The 27,277-nt window shown below is 42.3% G+C and overlaps 1 protein-coding gene and 1 long non-coding RNA gene across 2 annotated transcripts; one reads left to right on the forward strand and one right to left on the reverse strand.

The window, feature by feature from the left end:
• The first annotated feature begins 42 nt into the window (after positions 1-42).
• LOC139624908 (uncharacterized) lies at positions 43-5,050 on the forward strand. The gene is made up of 3 exons (XR_011691773.1): positions 43-1,661; positions 1,739-1,822; positions 4,715-5,050. It is a non-coding gene; the product is annotated as an uncharacterized lncRNA (long non-coding RNA).
• On the reverse strand, positions 2,324-17,446 carry LOC139624896 (tomoregulin-1-like). The gene is made up of 10 exons (XM_071484290.1): positions 16,276-17,446; positions 10,749-10,858; positions 9,801-9,930; positions 9,603-9,629; positions 9,357-9,447; positions 8,874-9,022; positions 6,191-6,238; positions 5,981-6,101; positions 5,701-5,862; positions 2,324-4,811 (listed from the first exon to the last, which is right to left on the reverse strand). Exons 1-10 carry the CDS (start codon positions 16,412-16,414, stop codon positions 4,727-4,729), a joined length of 1,062 nt encoding a protein of 353 aa, XP_071340391.1. The 5' UTR covers positions 16,415-17,446; the 3' UTR covers positions 2,324-4,726.
• Positions 17,447-27,277: the final 9,831 nt, after the last annotated feature.

The raw sequence follows: 27,277 nt of genomic DNA on the forward strand, positions 1-27,277 counted from the left end.
GTGGAGGGAGGGATGGAAGGGGACTAGTAAGGCCAAAAAGAGAGAGGAGGTAAAACGCAGAGGGAGAATTTAGAGGAGGAATTATCAGAGTTTTAACATAGTTTAATCAGTGTTTGTAGTTTGTAGGATTGTGTGTGTGGAGGCTTTGATATACTCAAAGAGGCATCTTGTTTTAAGTTTATCTTCTTCCACCTTTGAGAAGTCATGTTTGACTCCTAGAGGCCGGGTTTACCCACAAACCTCCCACCAATCAGAGAATTTTAAAATGGAAGTGGATATTGTTGGAATGTATGTGTTAATGAGCAAGATAGATAAAGAGTGACATGGATCCCAGCCTCACCCTGTGTTCTCTGCTGCTAAAAATACAGCGAGGGTAAAGTGACTCCCTGTGCCTCTTTGGGAGGTGAGTTTATTAAAAGGAATGGAAGCCCCCTCCCATCTATTCCTCCATCATTCATCCATCAACTGTAAACTTTTCACTTGTTCTGTCTTAATCCCTCCCTCCAGGTCTAGTCTTTTTTGGCGTCCCAAGGCCTACAAATGAACAGCTAAGCATTCCTAAAACTAACACTTGCCTTCACTGCCATCTTAGCAAGTTACTGGAACCAGGTTGTCCCATTCTGGGCAAATGGGCTGGAGCTTGAGTTGGGATGAGCAAGCAGCAAAAAGCACAGACTGAGGTGTGTGTAGAGTGCAGCTTGGGCTGCATGTTTCTGTCTGGACTCAACCCAAGTCCAAGAGATTAGTAACTGAGCCCAACCCAACAGGCATTCTGTTTTTTATGTTTTATGTCTGAACTTGACCTGAGCACGATGCAGTTAGTGTAAGCTGAATGACTGAGTTTGTGTTACTCTGTCACACTGCTGTTGTTAAGATGGTTACAGCTTGTCTATTTACCTGGAATTCACACGTGGGCACCTTGTAAATGACCATAAAAAGTCCAACGAGACTGAACCTGAACATCATTTCAAGATTTTTGTACCCATCAGGTCCTTTTGGACTCAGGTCAGGTGTCCAACCTCTAAGTGCGTGGTCTAAAGTTATTTTAGCTGCAATGTCATTTTAATGTAACATGGCTTAAAAGTTTATTGCAAGTTTTCTTTGAGACAGCATCTTGTGGCTGTTAGAGGAACTGCAGCATAAGACACCAGTTGGTCTCAAGCAGCAATGTCAAGGGCTGAGAAATGAGGCTGCAGGTGGGGGGTGAAATTTTATACAACTCACCCATTTAAATTTCATTAAGGCTTCAATTAACATGTAATTGAGGGTGTGGCCTCTGTGAGTGACAGGTGTGTGAGTTTATTTTTGTTCCTTTGTTTTTGCACACATAAGTAGCGTCCTGTCATATTTCGATATCTAGTCATGGCCAAAATGCCCTTCAACGTTTAGACAACAGTCGACTGATGATCAAATCATACAGAGGAAACAGGATGTGGAAGAAAGAGTGTGTTAGGATGTGAGAGAATAAGGTGAGGTGAGAAAGGAGGGATGGAATTAGATGAAGAGAGAAGGGGACTCCCCACCATCTAAAAACCCTCCACCAGCTGCTGCCTATATTTATCTTGCCATCACTGCTATATTTAACTCCAGCTCCCTGGAGAAGACATGGATGCCTCAGCAGCTGCCAGGAGCGCTTGGCTTTCATTCCTACTTCACTGAGGGTGGGTGGAGTCTTCAGTTTAATGCTAATATGTCTGCAGTTCAATGACCCGACTTGAATTTCTGTTCCGTATTTCAGTTTCCTTGGAGCAGCATCTAGTGGACATTTGAGGAACTGCAACCTACCACACCTCACCGGCACACCTGTCTCCAGGCGGCTCAGGTATGTTACATGTGTCTGCATTACCTCTCTCCAGTATTTGATATTTATTCATTTATACTAAATATGTGTGCGCAAAGTTTAATGTGTCTGGTTCATTGACACCAATGTGAAGACATTCACACAGTCTTTGATTGTAACAATAAAATAATATTTTACTTTTCAACTTCACTGCTCTGTCATGTCATCAAAAATGACCAGGCCCAAAAACCCAAATTATGCTTTTTAAGACCTGCAGATATTCTTTTAGAGAATTAGTCAACAAGACTGATCAAGAATTCAACCACTTCTGGTAATTTGATAATAATTTGACACATTACGGTTGATACTCAAAAAGTATTCAGCTCCTATATCTACCTCTAAATCCACTTTCTAATTATAATCACATGTGGTTTCCATCTCTGTGCTTCAATGTCAAATTCTAAAATTTAGACTCCATAAAGAAGCAGCTCATCAACTCTGCCGACAATATGAGAGAGCAAATTAAAAATGTTGACACAGTGGTTTCGAACATCATAATTTAATTCTAATTCAACTACAGCACAGTCTAAACAACAACTTCACTGTTTCATGCAGTACGCAACATCTACAGTAAAATCAGACAGGATTCCCGCAGGCATCACAAGACCGAGACCTCACCTCCACAGATGTTTGTTTCTCTCATCCAACAGTCGAATGAATCTGATCTCAGTGCAGCGATACTTTAGGGAACCTCGGTCCAGCTTATTCATCTACTCCTTCTACCACAATAAAACAACTAACACGGACACTTCGTACCATTGTTACAAATTATAAAAAAACAGAAGAAACTCGACCCAAAAAACAAACAAACAGTCATTTAAATTATTATCAGTTTGTCAAAACACAAAAAAACATTGGAATCCATTTCCGGAATGGCGTCATCTGAAAATTAAGCATTAAAATAATTATAACAACCTGTACATGTCAGCTTGTACCCATTATTTTTTAAGCAGTAGAAAAAACAGCATTTTGGTTTTCAGGTGCGTCTCATCATAACAAATACAAAATTAACAACAAAAAATTAAAATAAAGTTAATCTGAGTTACATGAAATGTTATTTTTGACCCTGTGAGATGCAGCAAAATAGAAAATAACCTATTGGACACAAGTCTACTGCAGCAAAAATACCCAAAAGGGCTGAAATGGTCCCTGATGATCCTGTAGTCCCGATGCAGAGCAGCCCTGGAGTATTAAGGCATTAGCATTAACACGTTGATGATACAGAAAACCTGGCTAACCGTGAGCATCAGTGCTACATGGGAATTATCGGCATTAAACAAAACCAGGGCTGCAGTTGAAATATAAAAAAGTCCTTTCCTGCTTAGGAAAGGAAAGATGTGGAGGAGAATTCATAAGGACTTAGGAAAAGACAACCATGGTGCTGAGAGATTCACCAGGCTACGTAATTATGCAGTAGTGGATATTACTGACGTGAGCTAATAAATGCTGCTGCTGCAATGAATTGTGGGACAGTATTATCTCTTTTCCTTTTGTTTCATTGTACTCTATGCTAAAGGAGACAAGAGGAAACACTGAAGCTCCTTTTCTCAGCATTTAGAGAATGAGAGCAGCTTTTATCATAGATAGTTAGATCTTAGATAGTTCACATCATTTCAGATCATTTCCCTCAGTTTGGAACCTTCCTAAGAAAAACAGACTTTCCGCCTGCAGCCCTGGTGTCAGAACTAAAGTGACGGCTAGCAAACATCTATTTGCATGTTAAACTTCTAAAGGCTGTTTTGGTGCACAGAGACCATTAACCTTTAACTGCCACATCAAAAAGGTCCACATGGTCCTCATGCTGAAGACACTGTGGACACAGTGTCCTGTAAAAATCTGATTACAGAAACATTAACCAGATCTGTAGATAATGCTGTGATTTGGCGGTGTATCCTAATTAGAGAGGCGAAACACAATCATAGTAATCTCGTTAGTAACTGGACACTTCATTGTGATCCCTACTAAATACTTTTAAATACCACAGACTACATAGCACTGACATACAGTATTTGACTTGTCCCATCTGAATTCATGTGTCTTGAACTCTTCTAATTTCAAATTGAAAATTACTAACAAACTCAAAATAGATTCAAGCATCAAATATGGAAAAAAAACAAAAACAAATACATTTGCTTAAATTGTGTTTAGTGAATTCTGAAATTTGAATTTGGTCCCAAAAAAAAAAAAAAAAAAAAAACTTAAATTGAATTGGTTAAATTCAAACTTGAATGACCAGGATACCAGAATAGAGATTTTAAACATGAATATCATTTATGGAAATTTCCAAGAAGCAAATTCAAACCACATGAATTCAGAGGTATTTAAATGTCAACATTAAATGTTGTGCAGTGGTTAAATGCCAGAATTGGGTATTCAATAGCTATTAGCCATCAACCTAATGTACATGCCACGTAAACAAGGTTAAAATTATTAACTAGTGTTCCTTCAAAATAAATGTAAACAAAAGCTCAGAAACAGCATTGCTCTGCGTCCCACAGGGTGAAAACAAAAAGAAACATTTTTCCAGTTAGTATGTGGATGATCCAGAGTGAAGATACAATCAGATAAATAATGTTTCCTGTTGGAGGATCCACAGTGTTTCAGAGTCTGAGAGGACAGCAGCATCATGACAAACACTGACCCGCTGTACGTCTCCGCTCTGACTGATGGAAAACAAAAAGCCATCTGCAGTCAGCGCAGAGACAAAACAGCGCAGGAAGAAAAAGAAAAGGAGGAAAATCTTCAAAATAAGGCCCCTTAAGAAAGTTAAAATTATTTTTTAAAAAGGGGAAAAAAGAGGCACCAAAAAGTCGAGATATCAAAAATGGAGTCTGTCTGTGTGGTACGAAAAATTGGACTTGTTGTATTTCACAGAAACGTGAGCAGCTACATCATCCTGGAGGACGTTCCTGACGGGAAGTGACCGAGGTGCTGCTTCTGTCTCCGCCCACGCTTCGTCTTGTTGCACCTCCTGCAGGACATGACAGGAAGTACACGTCAACGTCATATAGCAGCAGCAAGTACTTAGTGACAACATCCCTAGTTCTTCTTTTGATTAACAGAAATCTTAACTCAAGGTCCACTTAAAGGCTTTTTCCAGGGCTTTAACCACATCTGACAGTCGTCATGTAAGTTATAAAAATATCTTAGTTTAATAAGTAAAATAAAATTGTCATTGTATAGTGAGTCAAAAATTTCATAAATTTCATAGCACAATAAGTTAAGGAATTGTGATAGTATAGTAAGTAATAAAGATTTCATAGTACAGTATGTTAAAAAGATTGTCAGCATAGAAAGTCAATACAAATATAATACAATACATTAAAAAATGTCATAGAATAATAATCCTATAAATGTATTTGTATAGTGAGTAACAAAAAAATTCATGAAATAGTTAAGTTTAAAAAATGACAAAATGTCATAGTATAACAAGTTTAATAAAACATCACAGTACAATAACTAATAAAAATGTCAGTGTCGCAGTATAGAAAGGTTTTTTTAAATCATAATACACTGAGTCATAAAAATGTCATAGTGTAAGTCAGGAATGAAAGTACGACCTCCTCCATCTGTCCATCCACAAATGAGATGCAGATTTTTATTTTTTTAATGTTTTCTGAACATGAACAGCTGAAGCTTTGACTAAATAAAATACTATAAAAAATCTGATTAATTAAAGTTGAGAGTGAGAACTACAGGAAGAGGATTTACTCTGATAAATCTGATCAGAGCGTCAGCAGAATCTCCTGTTGCTCCTGCAGCTACAGACTCACACTGATACAATGTTATTAACTGTTAGTTCACAGCAGCAGGGTCTAAAGGCAGTGACCAGTAGCTGCAGCAGAGATGTGAGTGAGCACCTGGTGAAGCACATGACCACAGCTACGATGACGGCGATCTGAACGGCTCCGATGATGGCAGCGATGAGGACGTAGTGCAGCTTCTCCCCGCTGGGCACCACGTACAGGATGTTAAAGTCCAGCAGCTGATCACACTGAGCGCCGCCGTACGCTGCCTCACACCTGGGAAACACACACACAGCAGCCCGGGGCCATCCCAACCTCAGCATGCTGATAACCGTCCTAACACTGGTCCTCACAAAGATAACAGTACACACACACACACACAGACAGGTGTTACCTGCAGGTGGGGAGGTTGTGTCTCATCTCACACTGGCCGTGTTCACAGAAGTGGGTATAGTCTTCAGGACAGGGGGTGGGATTGTCCATAAACCCCTCCCCCTCACCAGGCTTGGACAGAGCTGGGAAAGAAAGGAAAACCCTGGTTTATGATTGGCAGGTATGGATACACTGTAAAACCACAGTGCAGTGCAGTGAGGGGGGGTCTTACTGTAGATGTCTGGTTTGCTCTTGATGCTGTCGTCTTTCCTGCTTTTGTCTGAAACACAGAGGAAGAAAAAGATGTGACACAGATGTGACAGAAGACGCTTTTCAGTTCTGTGCTTCTCTTTAAATTGCACAGGTGAGAGCCGCCTTGCTCAAAGGAGGGACACCATGCAGGGACAACTCCACAACCTCAAACAGGACAGAGCGGGTTGTGGTGAAGAACTTCCAAAGAAAGTGCTGGAGGAACACAAGATGGCGAGGCCAGGTCCAGACGCCCCCCGACCACATCAGTGGTAAAGGCTGCAGAGAACAACTAGGATCCACATCAACCAGTGTGAGGCAGCAGGAGAGCCAGCAGGGGAGGGACTGAGGATGATCAGAGCAGCGAGGCCTCACACTGGGCCACTCCCCAAAGAGCTACCACAACTGGCAGTTTCAAAACCCACTGGTCGGCTCCACCTGTCACAGAGGCAGGAATCCTATCACAGCGAGCAGAGAGAAGCTGGCAGACACTCCCCTCAGGGGTTCAAACGCCCACTGGGAGTACGAGATGCACACTGGTGCTCTGCACTGCACATATAGGTTAAAAAGAGGAGGTGGAGACTCTGTAGCTTCACATACAACACACACACAGGACAGAAAGAATTCTTCACACTCGTTCCAGAGAACAACGAGGATGAATGAGCAGTTCGATCAGGAGTACAGGACGGAGGCGCTGAGGGAAATGGAGGCTGACGTGTTAACACATCGATCAGTTTGACTGGCTGGACCCCTGTGTTCAGATCCATGTTCACCAGGATGCTGTCCCCACCGTACCCACTACCCTCCTGGACAAACTCCCACCTCAGGAGAAGGAGAGCGGTGTAGCTGTCCTGGGACACCGGTGAAAGAGGACTGAGCTGATTATGATTTCCCATAGTGATCATAATTCATCATATGCATTTATGTCAATCAGTAGAATGTTTCACTAAAATTACAAAAAAATTACATTTATTAGTACTTTATATAATCATTTCTCTTGAATTCCATATTAATTTTGTGATTTAATTTCCTTTAGGGAAAGTTAGCTGTGTTCTTCACTAAATCATCTTTATTTTCAGAGTCAGTTTATTGATAATTTTACCACAGATTTCTGATGTATCAGAAATGTTGCATTTATATTATCTTGGTTAAACTGATGCATGTTATGTGACTTAGGAAAAGCCTAAATTCACTGCTCACAAAAGAGTGTGAGGGTCTGAAGGTCTGCCTCCTGCGAAAAGGCATATGGGTTTATAGCCCACTAAGATAATGATTAGAGGAGGAATGCTGAAGGAAAACTGAGATGTTCATATAATCAATACTAGGTTTGATGACTTAATCATAAGTGTGCACAGACCAGTAGAGAAGAATGTGGAGACTCTTTCTCTGTCAGTTTTGTATTTTTTATTCTGTTTTTAAAAGTGAACATTAAGTGATGAAGTATTAAAATTTGTGTCCTCCTGTGTCTTTCACTTTATTTCTATGAACCTAGAAGTGACAGATAAAAATCAAAGTACTACAAGGAGACAGAAAATGAAGAAGTCACAAAAGATGTCATGTCAGGACATAATATATTAGGTCTGAAAAAAATAGTCTAGTACCTCATAAAAAGCTCATAGTATAGTTAAAAGTAAAAAATGTAATGTAGTCATAGTATATAAGTCATAAAAAGGTGATTGTCAGTCATGAAAACATCAGTATAGTCAGGCAAAAAATGTCATAGTATAGTAAGTGATAAAAATACAGTATTGTAAAGTTTCTGATAGAATGGGACGGATGTGAGGTCACAGTCACCTTTGACCACCAGAATCTAATCCCTTTATTTTTGAGCCTAGTGAACGTTTGAAGATTTGAAATTTGAAGAATTTCCCTGAAAGTGTTCTGGAGATGTCGGCAGTCACGAGAAGATCCTAATGACAGAGAGTCATGTTAAAATGTGACCAGCTGCTTGTTCAGCCAGCCATGGCAGCCCTGTGTGTGTGTGTGTGTGTGTGTGTGTGTGTGTGTGTGTGTGTGTGTGTGTGTGTGTGTGTGTGTGTGTTCAGATTGGGGTCAGGTCATCATTCAATATAGATGAGCTGAAAAACAGTCTCCTTTCTCCCTCTTCTACCTCTCTTCTCTTTTTTTTCTCCCTCCCTCTATTTCTCCTGGTCTATTTTTTTCTTCCTTTGTTAATTCTCTGCCTCTTAACAATTCCTTTCCTCTACTGTTTTCTTTTCCTTTCTCCTCTAACCCTTTAACCCTCCCTCAGTCCTCATCCTCATCTATTTTCCCTTTTCTTTCTTCCACTCTCTTAATTTTTCTCTCTTCTTCCACATCATCCTCTTTCCATTTCTGGTCTTCTCTGATGTTCCCTTTCCATCCCTTCCTCCTCTTTCTCTTTCCTCTTCTACAAACCTTCCTTACTCATCCATTCTCTCTTCCTCCTACACTCCTCTTCTTTTGTATCCCTTTCTCTTCTACTCGTCATCCTCTTTTCTCTTTCCTTCACCCCTCCTCCTCCTCCTCTCTCCTCAGGGTCTGTGCTTGATTTGACGTTTGCTGGTCATAACATTCCTACTAAAAGCTGACAGCACTATTCAGGTCACTGCAGCGGAGTCAGAGTTTTCTGTTCATTGATCCACAGATTTATTTTCTGCATGTTTTTGTTGTTGTTGTTTTGTTACCTTGGCAGCGGCCCACATGTTTGATGTCGATCTTGAGCTGTTTCAGGCAGGATGCCTCTCGGACGTGGCAGGGCGTGTCGTAGGTGACACCGTCGCTGCCGCACACTGGGTTGTCGTTGTGGCCGTTGCAGACAATGTTACACATGCAGCTGGACACACAAACACAAGTACACACTTAGTTGTGCAGCAGTGGCATGTTCTAATCACGATATCCTCCTGGGAAATCCTCTGAGGATTAGGCTTTTATTTTGAAGGGTCCATGTTTTGCTCTGACTGTGCTGCATTTTGACTCTTTTGTTCGTACATTAACATAAACTCTGTGTTTCTATGTGAGTGACGGACTGTAACACTGGTTAGACATGACCAGGCTAATCTGGAGGGATATGTTTCCATGGTAACTTAAATCAGACTGATATAATGTGATAAACCTGGCTTACTGCAGCTACTCTGTGTGTGTGTGTGTGTGTGTGTGTGTACACTAACAGTGTATCCTCAGAGTCTTCGTCACACTCAGCTCCAAACTTGCAGTTTCCACACTTTGAGCCCTTTTTACCGCGACCTGAACCCTCATCATCTGCAAAGATACAAATCATCACTACAACATGTCTCATATTCTTTTATTAATCATTATAATTGTTATTATTACTCACAGTATTTTGTAGTTTTTAAAATGTTGCATAAAAAAAAAAAGCAACAAATAACTGTATCAGAAAATATGAAGCGGTTTACCTCCGTCTCCAGATCCTGAACCACCGTCTGATAAGACAGAGAGACAGGAAACATCAGAACCTCCATGAAGGAGGATTAAATACTGGACTGAATCAGTTTTAGCTCAGTGTACCAAATAAAACCAAATAATCAAGTGAACATTGTTGTGGATATATTTTATATCAACACAAGGGACGGATGCAAGCGTCTGTGCGTTACTGTGGTAACAGGGTCCCTCTGACACGATGGTGATGGCCCTCTGCTTCTTGCAGGCGGCTCTCCTCAGGTAACACTCGTTCTGGTACGTGTCTCCGTTTGACCCACACACAGGGATGTACTTTTTATGGCACTACACACACACACACACACACACACACACACACACACACACACACAATCTTGATTCACCTTAGCAACAACAACCTTTCAACTTTGCCTGCAGATAATATTAATTAAAATATCACTTATTAATTATTAACCTTGTTGATTAATGACTGACAAAATGTTTGAAGCCAGTGAAGGTGAAGTGAATAGAATCCCCTTCTACTTTCCACAGTGTATGAGGACCTTTGGTGTGGTTTGTTTAGGGCTGTTGTGACAGCTGTCAATCAAAAGTCATCAGAAACGAGTGTCTCTACTGTTGTAGAGAAACATGTAAAAATGAGCAGAATATGATGTGTGAGTCTGTAATATGTGTGCACGCGTCTGTTTCGAAAAGAAAGTGTAGTGATAATAAAGATATAACCTGAATATAACTGTGGAAAGAATGTAATAACAGAACAATATGAACTATATACTAATACTCTAAGTATTATCCTATCAATGTAAGGCTAATATATCTTACAACAAAAACATAACAGTATGAAACGGTGTAACATGATATGATACTAGATATTATGACAACCATTACAAACAATGTGATACAATATATTATGTATTATTGATATAATGATTTGTGAGGTTGTAGCTAGTGATGCTCAGATCTGTTGGTGACCTGCTGTGGAGCTGATGATGTAGATGACCTCATTAAAACTGGTCACATGACTAATGAGTTGGCGCGCACAGGAAACAGACAAGAAGAAAAAGGAAACAACTACAGACTGAGAACACTTCCACACTGTGCCGTAACACTGCAGGTGCGTGTGTGTGTGTGTGTGTGAGACTCACGTGGAACTGGCAGACACACTTGATGTCAGCTCCGTTTTCGCGACAGGTTCCTCCGAATCGACACGTCCCAGCGTCACACACGCGCAGGTCGCTCTTCTTCTCTGACAGATCTGAAAAATATAATGAGACAGAGTGAAGTTCCCTTCAGGACTCAGAGCAAAGACACGCCTCTAACTGCAGAACTTCATAGAGAATCCTCCTGTTTTTAAGTTTCCTTCAGTGTCACAGTGAAACAGTGATGTTGTCCGAACATCATGATACACTGCAGGCAGGAGCTGATCACAGCTGATCACAGCTGATCACAGCTGATCGTGCAGATTCCCCATAATGAAAACAAATAGAGGCTAAAAACACAGCAGCTGGCTCACTGACTGCTGTGGACAACTACATTAACAAATACTTTAAATGCCCTTATATCTGCCTCATTATAATGTGGTCAACCATCTATGGTTGTGATGATAAATGTTCAACGGTGTCATTAAAATAAACCTATGCAGGATTTTAACAAAAGCTGAGAGAATCCCTCTGAGTCTGGATCACCAGAGAACCAGAGTCCTCCGTCCTGCAGATGTGCAGATGTCTCAGTCTGGACCAGCACTTGTGTGGTTACTATACAAACCACATAAGACACAAACACAACAATGCAGACCTACTGACAAACACACAGAGACAGACTATTATCCAGGGTAGTAATTTAATGATGGCAGCCGATTGGTCGGCAGCCCCGCAGGCTAGCCAATTAGAGCTGGTAATTACAGGGGTCGTGACCCCCGCCTCCCCTGTAATTAGTAAATACCTCAGTGTGCTGAGGCAGCCAGAACAACCTGCTGACACACACACACACACACACACACACACACACACACACACACACACACACACACACAGTCCTCAGCAGGGGTGGACACAACACCAGAAACACTGAGTTCCCAGGATCCTCTCTTTCAGCTTCTGTCTGCAGAATCAATGTCCATTTAATCCTGACATCACCGCTCCAGACTTAAACCAACCACAGCCTTCACAACCAACGACGACGGCCCTGACGATGGCCCTGACCCTGACATTCAGGTTGTTCTTCACCCTGCACACGTTTCCACCTCTGCAGAAGCTGCTGTGAAAACTGTCTGAAGATACTTTGAAAACAGTGGTCTCCAGCCTGAGGGTCGCGATGGCCGGAGGTTTGGGATCATTAGTCAAGTTTTCATCCAAACCTCTGAAAAACCTGAGTGAAGCCTTGTTTCCTCCTCTGCTGCTCAGAGAACATGAGTCGACTGGTTGATGGAGATAAACAGCTGGTGGAGCTGATTCTCCAGCCGCTGCCATTAAACCACCAAAGAAGAAGTAAATATTTCACACATTCATAGTGGTGCAGTTGTTGATTTGCTGAAGAATCAGTCTGGACTAAACCAGTCTTATTTACACATCTGCAGCTGCTGAAAAACTTAGATCACGTGACGCTCTTTGCTGTGTTTCATGAACTGAAACCAGTGTCGGTCTGGAGGGACGAATAGTCCTTCAAACTGAGGTCAAACGTCCTGCATCAGGTGACCAGGTCGTTCTGAGAGACCTTCAGACCCAAACTGGGTCAGTGTTGATAAAACCTGTCAGCTCACATTCAGATCCTCATCCTCCTCTGGAGAGTTGGAAACGTCTCCCCGAAGCTTTCACAACTGGTGACACACACACACACACACACACACACACACACCACAGCCTTTCAATAATGTTTGGTTGCTATAGTTACTAACTTCTCATCTGACAGCCACTGGTTGCATCGGGAACCAATTACAGCTTGTTTACAGAGTCTGACAGGTCTGCAGAGGCCCTGTCCCGGAGGCTCTGTGGGGAGTTGAAGTGAGTAAAGCCTCCATTTACACACTGACAACACAAAATACAACCTGTACACAGCTGTCTGTGAAACGAGAGCATGGTTTGGAAACAACTGTCTCAACCAGTAGAACTACAAGACCCAGAAACTGAACCAGGAACCAAACATAAGAACCAAACTCAGGGACTAAATTCAGGCTTTGGTTCAGATTCATTTTTTGCACAAGACACAAGCTGTGTCCCAATTCAGGGGCCACAACCTCCAAAGGCTCCATCTGAAGACCAATTGTGTCTCAGTGGCGTGGCGAGGCACATCCTTCGTGGCCCGACATATCCCAAGATTCATTGGTAGTGAAAGCAAACAACGCTAGTTTCAGCTCAGCACAGCTACGGTTCAACTGTGAAACCCAGGAGCCTTACAGCCTCACGTTTTTTTGAAAAAAAGTTGCGCCACGCTTTGCAACACAACGATGAGGGCGGGAACAGCTGGTGACGTACAGTGAAAATCCTTCGTAGACCAGACCGTGTCATTTCAGTTGGGCCTTCGCGGTCTACAGCAGCTATAAAGGGCCACACCTTCGTGGACCAGGTCCGGAGGATGCTGTGGCCCCGACCTGGGACAAAGGGTGGCTCTCTGTGTCGACACAAGCCAGAGGACTTTCTGTGTGTGCGCCACAATCAGTCCAGGTGTGGTAACAGCACCTGACCATCATGCTGTAAATGGAACTGGGCATATACACGGACAGAGCCAGGCTAGCAGTTTCTCCCTGCTTCCAGTCTTTATGCTAAGCTAGGCTAATCACATCCAGCTCTGTAGTGGGCACAGAGACATGAGGAGACCGTTTCCCTCCATAAATGTTGAACTGGTCCTTTAAGTGTCGTATGCGATGAAGTGAGGCTCCAGTGATGAGTGAGGCTGATCTGAGGCCAGTGAGTGAAGCAGGTCAGCCTCTAACTGAAGCGTTTCCACTGACTAACCTTCTCTCTCTCTCACTGTATCACTCTACCTCTCTCGCCCTCTCACGCTCTAATGACTTCATCATCTCTCTCCTTGTTTTTCTCTTCCCCCTCCATCCTTATCCTCCATCCTTATCTATCATTCTCTTCCCAGCTGCCTCCAGCGTCCAGAGTGACACTGACTTACAATACATGGCCAAAAGTATAGGGACACCATAAAATTCCCTCCTGCAGGCTCTCACATCAGCCACACCTGTTGTGGTTCCAGTCTCTCCACCTGAGGTTGAACCTGCTGCAGGGACACATCACAGCATCAGAGGTCCAACACTGATGCTGCTGATAAGAGGACTTGTTACACTGAGGAAATGGTGGAAGAACACCACTGTCCTCAATATCACTGTGAGCTATAGCTTTAAAACTTCCCAGTTATCTTTAGCTGTAAAGTGTAAAAATAATTAAACTAATTAAATGAGGCCTTAAACAATTTAAAGCTCCACACAGTCTAAAGGTAGATGTCCATGTGTTTGTGATTATAAAGCAGGTCCAGGTTCTATATTAATACTGTGAAAGTATCAAAGCCTCAGTCCACAGAGAAATGCACACAGCCTGTATTCAGACACTGAGCCTTAAAACCAGCCGTCAGGACTTCTGGAACTTTGTGATGTCACAACAAAACAGTCACCGCCCTCAGCCACGCCCACCTGGACCCACCATCCAGCCCAGCAAACAAAGCCTCTGATCAGAGCCATGAGTGTCAGTCTCCTGCCGCTGTCATCACCTACGCTGTGTTTAAATAGGCTCACACTCTCTAGTCGTTCTCATTTACACACTTCTCAGTTTCTGATGTGCGACAACCAAACGAGTCACGAGCTCATAAATGACAAACTACTGAAGGAGAAACAGACAGAGTGGTGCGTCTTCCCAGGAGAACATCTGTGACTGAGCTGAAGTGGGCGAGCACGTTTCAAACAGAGCTCAGCGCTTCTGAAAATAGAAATCAAAGATTTTCTTCCTTTAGATCCTTAAAAAAAGCTGAAAGCCGCACTTCCAGACCGACTGAGAGGAGACAGATTTTCTCATCACTGACTTATTTTAGTTCTGGATCTCTGCTTTTAGATCAGAGCAGCCAGTGAAAAAGACGATCCATGTCTGAGAGCTCCACTCCTGAACCTCAGGTTCAGACCAAAACCAGCAGTGAGTTAGTCCGTCTCACAACAACACAACACATCCCTCCTCTGCCTCTCCCGTCTCAGCCCACTGGATCCTAAATCTGTAAAAACCACCTGACTTAAGATACACTTTATATTATTAAATATATTATATATATATATATATATATATATATATATATATATATATATATATATATATATATATATATATAAATAAATTCATTCATTCATTCATTCATTAATCTGCAAACATCTTCTTCTTTTGGACTCAAGACTATTTAATAATTTTGGAGCAAATCATGATCAAGATTTGATTTGTGTAGAAAAAACGACTCTTTCTTCTTCATTTGAGAAAGAAATCATTTTTAATTTTTCAGTCAAATAACTTAAAGCAGATGAATTCAGAATCCTTTGGTTGTTGTCTCACCGTCACCTGGACACATAAACTAACAACTTCTCTAAATGAAAATCTTCAATCCTCAACACTTCCCTCAGAGTTCATGTCTTCAGACGTCCACAAGTCAAAGACATGAAGAGGTTCTGTTATTACCACCGTGCGCGTCCTCTGTCCCTGCAGAGCAAACGCTACATCAGCAACAGTCTGTCCCTACTCACTGCAGAGCTAAGACTGAACTATTATATGACCATCTTCATTTAGGACTAATCTGCTGATCATGTTCTCAATATATCAATTGATTGGTTTGTAAAGATTCAGGCTGACACACACACACACACACACACACACACACACACACACACATACACACACACACACACACACCCACACACATACACACACACACACACACACACACACACACACACAGAGTTCTTGTTAGTAGCAGACGTTCCGTGTTGGTTGGATGAAAATACAGACTTGTGGTTCCAGTTTGATGTATCCATGAGTACGTATACATATAGGCTGTAAACACACACACACACACACACACACACACACATACAGGGTACTCCCTCATTTAACCTCGCCCTGGTTCTCCACCCTGTAATTAACCCTAAAATAGAGCATGTTAAAGTGAGGAGTGGTCAGAACACACAACCACACATTTACTTACACACACACACACACACACACACACACACTGACATATGGAGGCCTTGAACCGACTCACACACACTTCACTGAGCAACATGGCTGCTTCAGCAGGTTAAACTCCCTCTCATCACGTCACACAGGTGAGGTTATACAGATTCTATGTTTCTGTTGTCATGACAACGGTACTGATATAAAACAGGTGTCGGTGAAGGCGGCAGTCCAGGAATCACACCGTGATCCTTCCACCAGCCTCCATCTCCATCACATCTCCAGTTTATCCTCCTGCGGTCGTCATGACAACAGAAACACAAAGATGGGTGGATGACAACAAATGGATCACGTGATCAGCTGCACTGAAACATTCAATAAATGATGACTGTGACCTCTGACCTCCACATCCTCAACCCCCCCAGCCTGAACTGAAAACATCCTCTCCTGTATCTGCCCCCCAACCCCCACCTTCAGCCTCAGGTCACCCGCGACACGTTCAGGTGTAAACAGGCTGCGAGTGTCTCACCTGGGCAGTCGGCGGCCTTCCCGGGGCCGCAGTCCGCACTGCTGCTGCCTGCGCTGCGGGGGAACGAGCTCCGGACGGCGGGCAGAACCAGCAGAACCAGCAGGCAGCAGAACCAGGAGCACCGGCACACTGGAGCCATGATGGAGGGAGTGAGAGAGATAAAAGAGACAGATGGAGGGATGGAGGGAGAGGTAGAGACTGAAAGGTGGAAGATAAAGAGAGATAAGGGAGGTGAAGAGGGGAGATGGAGAAGTAAAGGAGGCTTAAGGAGAGAACAGGGAGATAAATGTAGACTCAGGTGCAGGTGTGTGTGCAGATGTGTGTGCAGATGTGTGTGCAGATGTGTGTGCAGGGGCAGAGGTGCACAAAGACATAAATGAGCGGGCAGAGGATGAAAAGGTGAAGAGAGAAAAACAGAAATGAACAGGGGATCAATTCAGAAACACGCCGCAGAAAAAGAAGAACAGCCGCCGGACTCTCTCCATGTGTCCCCCCCGCTCAGAAACTCCCCCAGCGTCTCTCAGGACAAGGCTTCATGGAGAAACAGGCTGGACAACACGAAGAGGAAGCCGGAGGAGGGCTGCAAAATGAAGCCCAGGATAACAAAGCAAAGCAGGGCCTGGGGCTTCACACAGCGACCCCCACACCTCCGCCACCCCCTACACCAGTCTGCTCACAGCCCGGACTGAGCCTCCATCCCCCAGCCCCCGCTGCCTTGCTCTCAAACCGGCGGGGAGAACCGCGGATCGCCGCGGAGAACAAGATCCAGGTGAAAGTCCGAAGCGGCTTCCAGCAGCATCCAGGCCGAAGCGGGGCGAGTGTGCGCCGGGGAGGACGGACGGATGCGCTCGGTCGTTCGATCGGACCTGGACTTTTTTTTTTGTCCTCCTGTTCTCCACTGATTCACATCAACAAAGGCCTGCACCACGTGATCTGCAGGAGACCACTCCCACAGACAGCCACACATCCCCGCAGGCCCCACGCGTCCTCTGAGGAAAAGCCTTGTGTGGCTGCTGTTCATCCTCCACATCCTGGCAGAGCCTGAGCCCAGAGCAGCTGAGCCTGACTACAGCCAGTCATTCTGCGCCAAGTGTTAAAGACATTTATACATTTTATCTAGTTATTCCACATAGTGCCTAGAAAAAGTGGGAGGACACTTTTCATTGTCTTATACAGAGGGAGCAAGTGCTCAGTATAAAACATCTGTGGCCCACATTTGTAAAAGATCCTTTCAGTTAAAAAGAATTAATTAGAAATTTTCTGTCTCCCAGTTAAATGTTGAAGATTTTGGAGTTACTGAGTCAGATGTGGTTTTAGCTTCATGGTTAACCTTTGTGTTGTGTCAGCCTTTTGGAGGGAGGTTCAACAGACGTGTAAGATGACAACTCTTCAACAGTTATATTATTAATTTATAAATATATTATATATTTATGGATTTATTTTCAAAGCTGCTGATTTCTTCAGTATCAATCAATGTAGAAACTTAATCAAATGTCACTTTATTCTGAAAGGATAAGACATTTAAAAAGGGGGGAAATGCAGAGTCTGAAATGCTTCTTTTCATCCTTTATGTTTTGTCACTTATTCATGTTGTCGGGCCTGTTGATGCGTGTTGTAATGATGCTTGTGCTCATTATTTTGGTTTGTTCTATTGTGTTAAGTTTGATCTGTGTTTACTGTTTGTCTTCTGGTGATTTATGTCACGTTTTTGTTCAATAAAAATTAAATTAAATATTTTAACCCTGTGCCATTTTGCACAATGTACATATCTGTATTGTATATATATCTATATTTTCTATAATATCTTTTCACATCTTTATTTTATATATTTTATTTCATTGTTAAATTCTATTTGTATTTGGGTGACCTGACCTGCAGCACTTGCTTGTTTCCATCTTTGTTTATATCTTCTTTTAATTTTCTTACTATGTTTACTGTTTTTTATACAAATTCCTCACATGTGAAAACCTACTTTGCAGTAAAACAGATTCTGCTTCTGATAAATTTATCCAGGATCTTGTACAGTTATAATCAACTTCAATTCCACATGTTTTCACCCACAGGTAATTTCAAATGATGAACACAGAGATTTCTACACCATTAATAATCTGCAGCAGCCTGCAGACTCACCTGTACTGATCCAAATCCACTAATGAACCAGTTTTATCTTTTGATTTTCTGCAGTGGTGAATTTAGTCACTGGGGGGCAGAATATCACTGTTGAACAGGTCCTTTACTTCACTGACAGGAAGTCCTGCGTTTAAAAACCTACTTAGAACCTAGTTAGATAGACACCTAGATAGTTCAGTCCACTGGTTCCTAATCTAGGGGTCAGGCCCCTCCACAGGGCCACCAGATAAATCTGAGGGGTCGTCACATGATTCATGGAAAGAATTGGTTTGGATTCAGTTGTTGGACTTTTCCCTGCTCTGATCAGGACGGGACCATCTCAGGTTTCGCTGTGCACATTTAAAAAACAAAGTTCAATTCAGGTCATTGACACACTGAAAGTTACAGTCTTTAATCCAGACTGACAGAAATTTGTGACCACATCCTCTCAGGACACATAGACACAACAGTCCTAAACACGACAACACTAAACCAAAATGTTGAATCAAAAATGAAATAACAAACAGCTGTGTGTGAACATATTGGGATTGATAGTCTTGTCCTCATCATCCTTATTCAAAAGATCTTAAAAAAAAAAAAAAAGTTTGCCAATGACCGTGTGCAGCCAGCAGGGGGCGCCGCCTGCCTGCAGACCTGAGGGTGGAGAGGGAGGAGGCTGTGAACTGCTCCTTTAACTGCTCCACCCATCCACAGTTGTCCCTGTGCTCAGTTTCAGTCTCTGTGTATGGAAGCCCACAGGTGACATTCAGTCCAAATAATTCAAGACTTAAATCCGAACTGAACACAGGCTGTAGATTTAACGTGTTTTGAAAAGGCATCAAATTAAAACCTGACTGAGCGATTAGTTCGTAATAACGCGTCCACTAATACGTCCACTATGATCAAATCTACAACGTTAAATCAAAATCAATCAATCAATCAATTAGAAACAGACCAACATGTATATACTTGGACACTGAGACAGAAGCAGAGTTTTTCGGTCTTTCCCCTGAACTTCAAAAGTATCCAGTTTGATCCGGATCAAACCAGCAGTGTCCAGCTCTCGTCCCTCTTTGAGCTGCTTTCAGAACCTGCAGTCTTCACTCTCGATGTTGGACTTCCAAATGTTGAGACAGACTCAGGTTTGAACTCAGCGTCTTTGAAGACACTCAGCACTTTGAGCTGCGGAGTCGTTTGCTTTTAAAACTCACACATTTACTCAGGTTTGAAGGCACAAGTGTCAGATCTTGTGTCAGTTAAAAACTCTTGTGCAGAGGATGAACTCACAGCTTCATTCAGTTTACAGTCGCAGCACAATTAGACCAACTACAATCATCACTATCAGCAGTACAACCACCGCTGCTGCTTCTGTTGTCTGTCTTTCTTTTTTCCTCTGGTCTTTTTGAAAATCTGTAATATTAATGAATAATTCATGTAAAAGGACTGAAATGTTAAATGATACAGAAACAAACAAAGACTTGAATTGATTTATTTATAATTTACATGACAAAGTGCAGAACAAAGAGCAGCTTCTGTCTGAGTGTGAGGTCAATGTTTAGCCTCAGGACATTTTCACTTATAACGGTGGATATTGATCATGTGACACACACACACACACACACACACACACACACACACACACACACACACACACACACACTATATTTAATCCTCCTCAGGTCCGGTGTTTTGCTATAAGCCATCTGGGCTAATTAGTTTACTCTCCTCTCTCCTCCAGTCCTAATCTCCACTCCTCCTCTTCCTCCTCCTCCTCCTCCTCCTCCTCTTCCTCCTCCTCCTCCTCCTCCTCCTCCTCCTCCTCCTCCTCTCTTGGTGCTTAGATGTTAAACTCTCCTTGAACTGACAGATTAACATCAGCAGACAGAAAAGTTTTGGTTCTGCTGACAGAAAGGCTGGGAAACACTTCAGTTCCTGTGTCTGTGATTTCCGAACATTTTCCATAAAAGTTACCTGGAAAGAAAATGAAATCTAATATCAATTAAAGGAAAAATGGAAATTTTCTTAACAGAGCTGCTTCGTCTGAACCAAACTAAACATTCATTATGAATTTATGATTGGATAGACTCTGCATGTTCAGCAGACCTGCTGTGCTCTTACTAAAAGAATCTCTGGGTTACAATAACAAGGTCTTTATTTTACCCATCATTTATTTTAAATGGCCTATTTCCTTCCAAGAAAATAAAGTGGGACCTAAGGCTGCAAGCCCAGCGCTCTCTTTACTTGTTGAAACATTCATCTGCCTGAGAGAACAACTGCTGCTGCACAACACTTCAGTTTGTCCTTTGTCATTATGATGATGGAGTTTTTTGTGACGTTACAAATGTTTTGCTCCTATTTTCTTTCCTCTTTCCTTCTTGAATTCAGAATATTTAATGTGATGTAGGAGCCTTTTGTTTTCCATTGTCCCCACCATTATTTTCCACTGAAAGCTCTCGGTCGATTAACCTGATTTCACCTGCAAACACAGGTGATGCATAAAGCTGCAAAAAGGAAAAAACCTGTCGTCCTTAATCCTGATTTAACTGACTGAGCAATGATGGAGGAGAAAAACACCAGAGGAAGGAAGGTGATGGTAACAACCAACCAAAAACGATCCTCACTTATAACCAACATGTTCTGAATTTCTCCAGGAGGACGAATAAACTATTTTTTCTGGAATCAAGGAAACCTGATGCAGCCTGGGTCACTGGGTCTTTTATCAACACAACATCAATAAGCTTTTTTCATGGTTGTGTTTAGACACATTGAAGCTCAGGAAATATGGCGGTCCCTGATTTTACTGAAGAGCGAGACAGGATCTATTGATTTTATCAATATTTAAACAAAACCACCATCTTTCCTGCACCTCCAGATATGTTTTTAAAGACCCCCTCCAATATAAATCAAGTGTTAACCCTGTTGACATGTCCATGTGATATTTTTTGTATAATACAAAGAGTGTTTCCACCTTGAAGTGGAGAGCTGCAGATTCAGCTGATGAGTCTCTGTTTGTTCACCGCGACCACAGGTAGGACACAGGTATCAGACCGGGCCACCCAGTCGTCCCCTGTTTTTTAATTTACAGTACGATGTCGGACTCCTGCTGGTGAAGTAAATCCACATCCTGGCTGCTTGTTGTTCTGGTTCTGCTTGATGTCAGTTTGTTGATAGACTGTAACAGACCTGACATACAGTTCCCTCTCAACCATAAACTTCCTGGATGTGGTGACGTCATCACTCGCTCTTTTTGCCATTTTGATAACACAGATAAGGTGTGTGTGTGTGTGTGTGTGTGTGTGAGAGAGAGAGAGAGAGAGAGAGAGAGAGAGAGAGAAAACTGTTGTAACTTGTTGACAATGACACGCTGAGACATTACACCTGTCACACTGTTGGTTTAATCAAGACAAGATCTGGGCATTCACACTGCTTCTGTGTGTGTGTGTGTGTGTGTGTGTGTGAGTGTGTGTGTGTGTGTGTGTGTGTGAGTGTGTGTGTGTGTGTGTGAGTGTGTGTGTGTGTTTGTGTGTGTGTGTGTGTGTGTGTGAGTGTGTGTGTGTGAGTGTGTGTGTGTGTTTGTGTGTGTGAGTGTGTGTGTGTGTGTGTGTGAGTGTGTGTGTGTGTGAGTGTGTGTGTGTGTGTGTGAGTGTGTGTGTGTGTTTGTGTGTGTGAGTGTGTGTGTGTGTGTGTGTGAGTGTGTGTGTGTGTGTGTGAGAGTGTGTGTGTGTGTGTGTGAGTGTGTGTGTGTGTGTGTGTGTGTGTGTGTGTGTGTGTGTGTGTGTGAGTGTGTGTGTGTGTGTGTGAGTGTGTGTGTGTGTTTGTGTGTGTGTGTGTGTGTGTGTGAGTGTGTGTGTGTGTGTGTGAGTGTGTGTGTGTGTTTGTGTGTGTGAGTGTGTGTGTGTGTGTGTGTGAGTGTGTGTGTGTGTGAGTGTGTGTGTGTGTGTGTGAGTGTGTGTGTGTGTTTGTGTGTGTGAGTGTGTGTGTGTGTGTGTGTGAGTGTGTGTGTGTGTGTGTGAGAGTGTGTGTGTGTGTGTGTGAGTGTGTGTGTGTGTGTGTGTGTGTGTGTGTGTGTGTGTGTGTGTGTGTGTGTGTGTGAGACTCATCTCTTAATCTGCTTTCTCTCCAAAAAACCAATACAAACTCATAGAATTAAGAACGAGTTTCACACAGGACTGTGGCCATGAAGGTGTTTGCAGCCTGGATTTTTATGGGAATTAGTCCAGACACGTCACAACGGCCCAGATGATGACACAATATAAACTACAAGGCTTCACTTCAGCAGCATCTTTACAGCGGGTTGTTCTTGCAGTCAGGTGAGCAGAATCAGGTGTGCAGCTCCACCTGAGGTCACTTAGAGACCCACATTCACGCTGTCGGTTTCTATTTGGGACAAATAAGTAAGAAAATCCATTATGGGGCATTTTTTTCTGCTTCCACAGAAGCAAGCAGCTGCACACGGAGGGATTTTAGGTAAACAACAGGAAAAACACACACAAAGCAGAGAGGAGCTATTAATTATGGATGCAGAGAAGGCTGCACTGTGGGGGAAATCAGTGACCTCCATTGGCACGAAAACAGTTTGAATAAGTCAAACCGATGCGTTAGAAAAGACTGAATGAATAAAGTGTGATGAATGATATGAAATTAGAAATCTTTTTTTTTGAGAGGTCCTGTTTTATTCTGTGAGGTCAAAAACAAAAAACAACAGGAAACTAGAGAGAAACTCTCTTAATCTAATATGAATTCTGTTAAATGGAATCACAGCCATAGTGAAGTCCTTTCAAACTAATTATTTAATGAGCCGCTGTATTTTCACACCCTCTGAGTTTCTGCAGTGGATTGTGTCCAGAATCTACAGATGAACGCTATTAGCTAGTTTCTGACTTTAGCCCTGAGTCGCAGTTAAGCTAACTGATGTTAGCTAGTTTCTGACTTTAGCCCTAAGTTACGGTTAAGCTAACTGATGTTAGCTAGTTTCTGACTTTAGCCCTGAGTCGCAGTTAAGCTAACTGATGTTAGCTAGTTTCTAACTTTAGCCCTGAGTCGCAGTTAAGCTAACTGATGTTAGCTAGTTTCTAACTTTAGCCCTGAGTCGCAGTTAAGCTAGCTGATGTTAGCTAGTTTCTAACTTTAGCCCTGAGTCGCAGTTAAGCTAACTGATGTTAGCTAGTTTCTGACTTTAGCCCTGAGTCGCAGTTAAGCTAACTGATGTTAGCTAGTTTCTGACTTTAGCCCTGAGTCGCAGTTAAGCTAACTGATGTTAGCTAGTTTCTAACTTTAGCCCTGAGTCGCAGTTAAGCTAACTGATGTTAGCTAGTTTCCGACTTTAGCCCTGAGTCGCAGTTAAGCTAACTGATGTTAGCTAGTTTCTAACTTTAGCCCTGAGTCGCAGTTAAGCTAACTGATGTCAGCTAGTTTCTAACTTTAGCCCTGAGTCGCAGTTAAGCTAACTGATGTTAGCTAGTTTCCGACTTTAGCCCTGAGTCGCAGTTAAGCTAACTGATGTCAGCTAGTTTCCAACTTTAGCCCTGAGTCGCAGTTAAGCTAACTGATGTCAGCTAGTTTCTAACTTTAGCCCTGAGTCGCAGTTAAGCTAACTGATGTCAGCTAGTTTCTAACTTTAGCCCTGAGTCGCAGTTAAGCTAACTGATGTCAGCTAGTTTCTAACTTTAGCCCTGAGTCGCAGTTAAGCTAACTGATGTCAGCTAGTTTCTAACTTTAGCCCTGAGTCGCAGTTAAGCTAACTGATGTCAGCTAGTTTCTAACTTTAGCCCTGAGTCACAGTTAAGCTAACTGATGTCAGCTAGTTTCTAACTTTAGCCCTGAGTCACAGTTAAGCTAACTGATGTCAGCTAGTTTCTAACTTTAGCCCTGAGTCACAGTTAAGCTAACTGATGTTAGCTAGTTTCTAACTTTAGCCCTGAGTCACAGTTAAGCTAACTGATGTTAGCTAGTTTCTAACTTTAGCCCTGAGTCACAGCTAAGCTAACTGATGTTAGCTAGCTGATAGCGAGCCCTGTCTTTTCCAGTGTGTCTTTTCATCACCAGTATAAAACGTCATATATGATGTAAAGTTAGAAACACTGGAGCTCAGTCCTGAGCAGCGGCGGAGGATCAGCTGTTGGACAGATACGTGTTGACATCAGTATAAAGTTTATTATTTCATGTGAACAGTCTTTGTGTCTGTGGTTCAGTCTTTGACCTTTTGACACCAGCTTCTATCACAGACGCCTCCTTTGTTTTCACTCAGGAATTCAGGAGTTTTACCTGTTGGCTCACTGAACCATGTTAACATTAATGTGTGATGAAGGCTCAGTAATTAATTAGCAGTGGTGGAAAGTAATTAAGTACATTAATTCTAAGCACTGTACTTATATAAAGTTTTGAGTTGGGAATATGAGTAGTATCTCCATTTCATGCTACTTTATTCTTCCTCTCCGCTACATTTCAGAGGGAAATATTGTATTTTCCACTCTTCATTTGGCAGCTTTAGTAACACAAGCAAGATACTGTAGAAGCCCTTTACCCTTCAGTGAGGCACCGGGGCACTGGGTTCCCTTTCGACCTGGAGAAAAAGCACTCTGATGAAAACAAGTAATAAATAATAAAATAGTAAAGAGGACACAGCAGCAGCTCAAAGCTTTGTTGTCTTAATGAGTCAATCAAGAAAATTACCAGCACATTAATCATAAATGTTGGTTGTATGTTTCTAAATCCCACTGCGGGTGACAGCAGCCGCAGTGATGAACACGTCGTCTGATATTTGCTGAAGTGGTCTATGAATCGTCTGCTCAGGCTGATCACTGGTGGATGTTTTCATCTTTGTTTTCTCTGCTGTCGCACGACATCAGACGTGACCGATCTTTTGTGTTCAGCTTTTGTTTGCTGCCTCAGGGACGGCAGAGGCACATATGGAGGATCAGATTTCAACCGTCTTTATCTTCTATTTCCTTAAAATCAAAGGGAAAGGTCACAAAACAAAAACCCAAAATCTACATCCCTGGTTTCCAACCTGAGGTCCAGACCCTGACAGAGAACTCCACACCACACCCACACACATGCTAAGTTTTGATTGTGTCTTTTTAAATGCAAACACACAGAGACCTGAGCTGAGCGGTGTTTACATCCTTTCCTGCACAGGACTGTAAAACTGCTCCATAAGTAAATGACACTATTATGCAGAATAGCCCCTTTCAGAGAGTTACATTACTTTACGTAATGTTTTATTATTATTGACACATAAACATGCAGCATCTTCATGTTGCAGCTGGTCAGGGAGGAGTTTCTCCAGTGTGAGGAGTCGGTGTTTTTCTGTTTTCTATCACTATCAAATTAATAATGTTCATCCAATAATTTTTACCCACCTTTTTGGACTATTGATCTGACAGAACAAGACACCTGAAGACGTCACCTTCAACTGTGGGGAAAAGAGATGGACATTTTTTATAACACAATTAATGGATTGATCAATGATGCAGTTGCAGTATATAATCTTTAACAAACTGCATTTTACAATGTAAGCTGCAGATGTCAGATGAATCTACTAAAGCTCAATATTATTATATAAGTACAGCTTTAACCAGACCGAACCCACACACACACACACACACACACAGACAGTAAATGTCCATTCACCCTGGCTGTACATCCATAGCGTGAGTGAACTGAGCGGCTGCTTGGGGCCCCATGGCCACCAGGGGGCCCCTGGAAGAAACAATTAAAGTGCAGTGATGAGCTCTGCTCAGTTGTATATATCTATACCTGTGGCAGCAGGTCACCACACAGGTCAACAGACGGACACATCAGGAGACAGGAAACAACACTGTTAATGATAATACAACAGAAACAATTAAAGGCTGTGAGATTAAAACATTTACATTGAATCAGTAATAAATTCATCAACCTCTGGAGACTGTGTGAACACACTGAGCATTTTTTATCTCTATTACTTCAGATACCATCCAGAGAAAAGCTGAGAAAACGCTGATGGGGGACTTTTCACACAGTGAAAGAAATTTAATATTTAAAACGGTGAATTATTAATATTTTCAGTCATTTACTGACAGACTCACAAAAACAGCTGCAATAAAAACCTCTTTACAGGTAAACAGACTGTATGGTTTCATGTCTTGTAAACAGTAAAACAACAGTTTTCACATGCCTGAACAGTACTGTTATAATAATCCTTATGCATATAAGCAGAACAGTATTTGTCGGGGCCTGTGTTATTTCTCTCCTGTTCGAGCTCCTGGCAGTTTTACACTGTCAAAGAGCTGAGTCTGTGCTGAGAGAAGAGGCTGCTCTGCATGAGTTTAAAAATGGTCCTCAGATAAATATCTATAATATCTATCTGTATACATGACAAATCTAAAAACATACAAAGGTTAAAAAAAGAAGGTGGAAGCGGGACAGAGTGTTTACTCCACCGGCTTCCTGCTGGTTACAGAACTGACTCCTGCTCTGTGAACCACTGACTGGATCCAGATCATATATCATCATATATCCAACATGGTACCAGTTTATCATCATACTCCAAGAGTGAAATCAAAATCTGGTGACAGAGCGAGAACCCTATCTGCTTTTCAAAATAAGCTTCAGACATTTAGCTTTTAATCAGCTTCAGATTAACTTGACTGGTTTTGTGGAGAATGTCCTGTAAAAAACGAGCCCATGGGTCGTTTGTGCAGCAGGTTTTATGACTTTTCTTGATGTGAATAGTTTGATGTGGCTGATGTGTGTGTTCTCACTGAAACAACTGCACTGAAGGGAAATCACACACAGGAGGGAAAGATAAAAACAGAAATCAGTTTGACTTCTCTGTATGCAAATGGGTTTTGTACATGTCAATAAAGCTAAACTGAATCGTGGAGGGAGGTGTGGACACAGAGGAGGAGGG

This window comes from Trachinotus anak, unplaced genomic scaffold (genome assembly GCF_046630095.1).
Source record: "Trachinotus anak isolate AG129_WGS33_773 ecotype Australia unplaced genomic scaffold, CSIRO_AGI_Tana_v1 ptg000009l, whole genome shotgun sequence".
NCBI classification, from domain to species: Eukaryota; Metazoa; Chordata; class Actinopteri; order Carangiformes; family Carangidae; genus Trachinotus; species Trachinotus anak.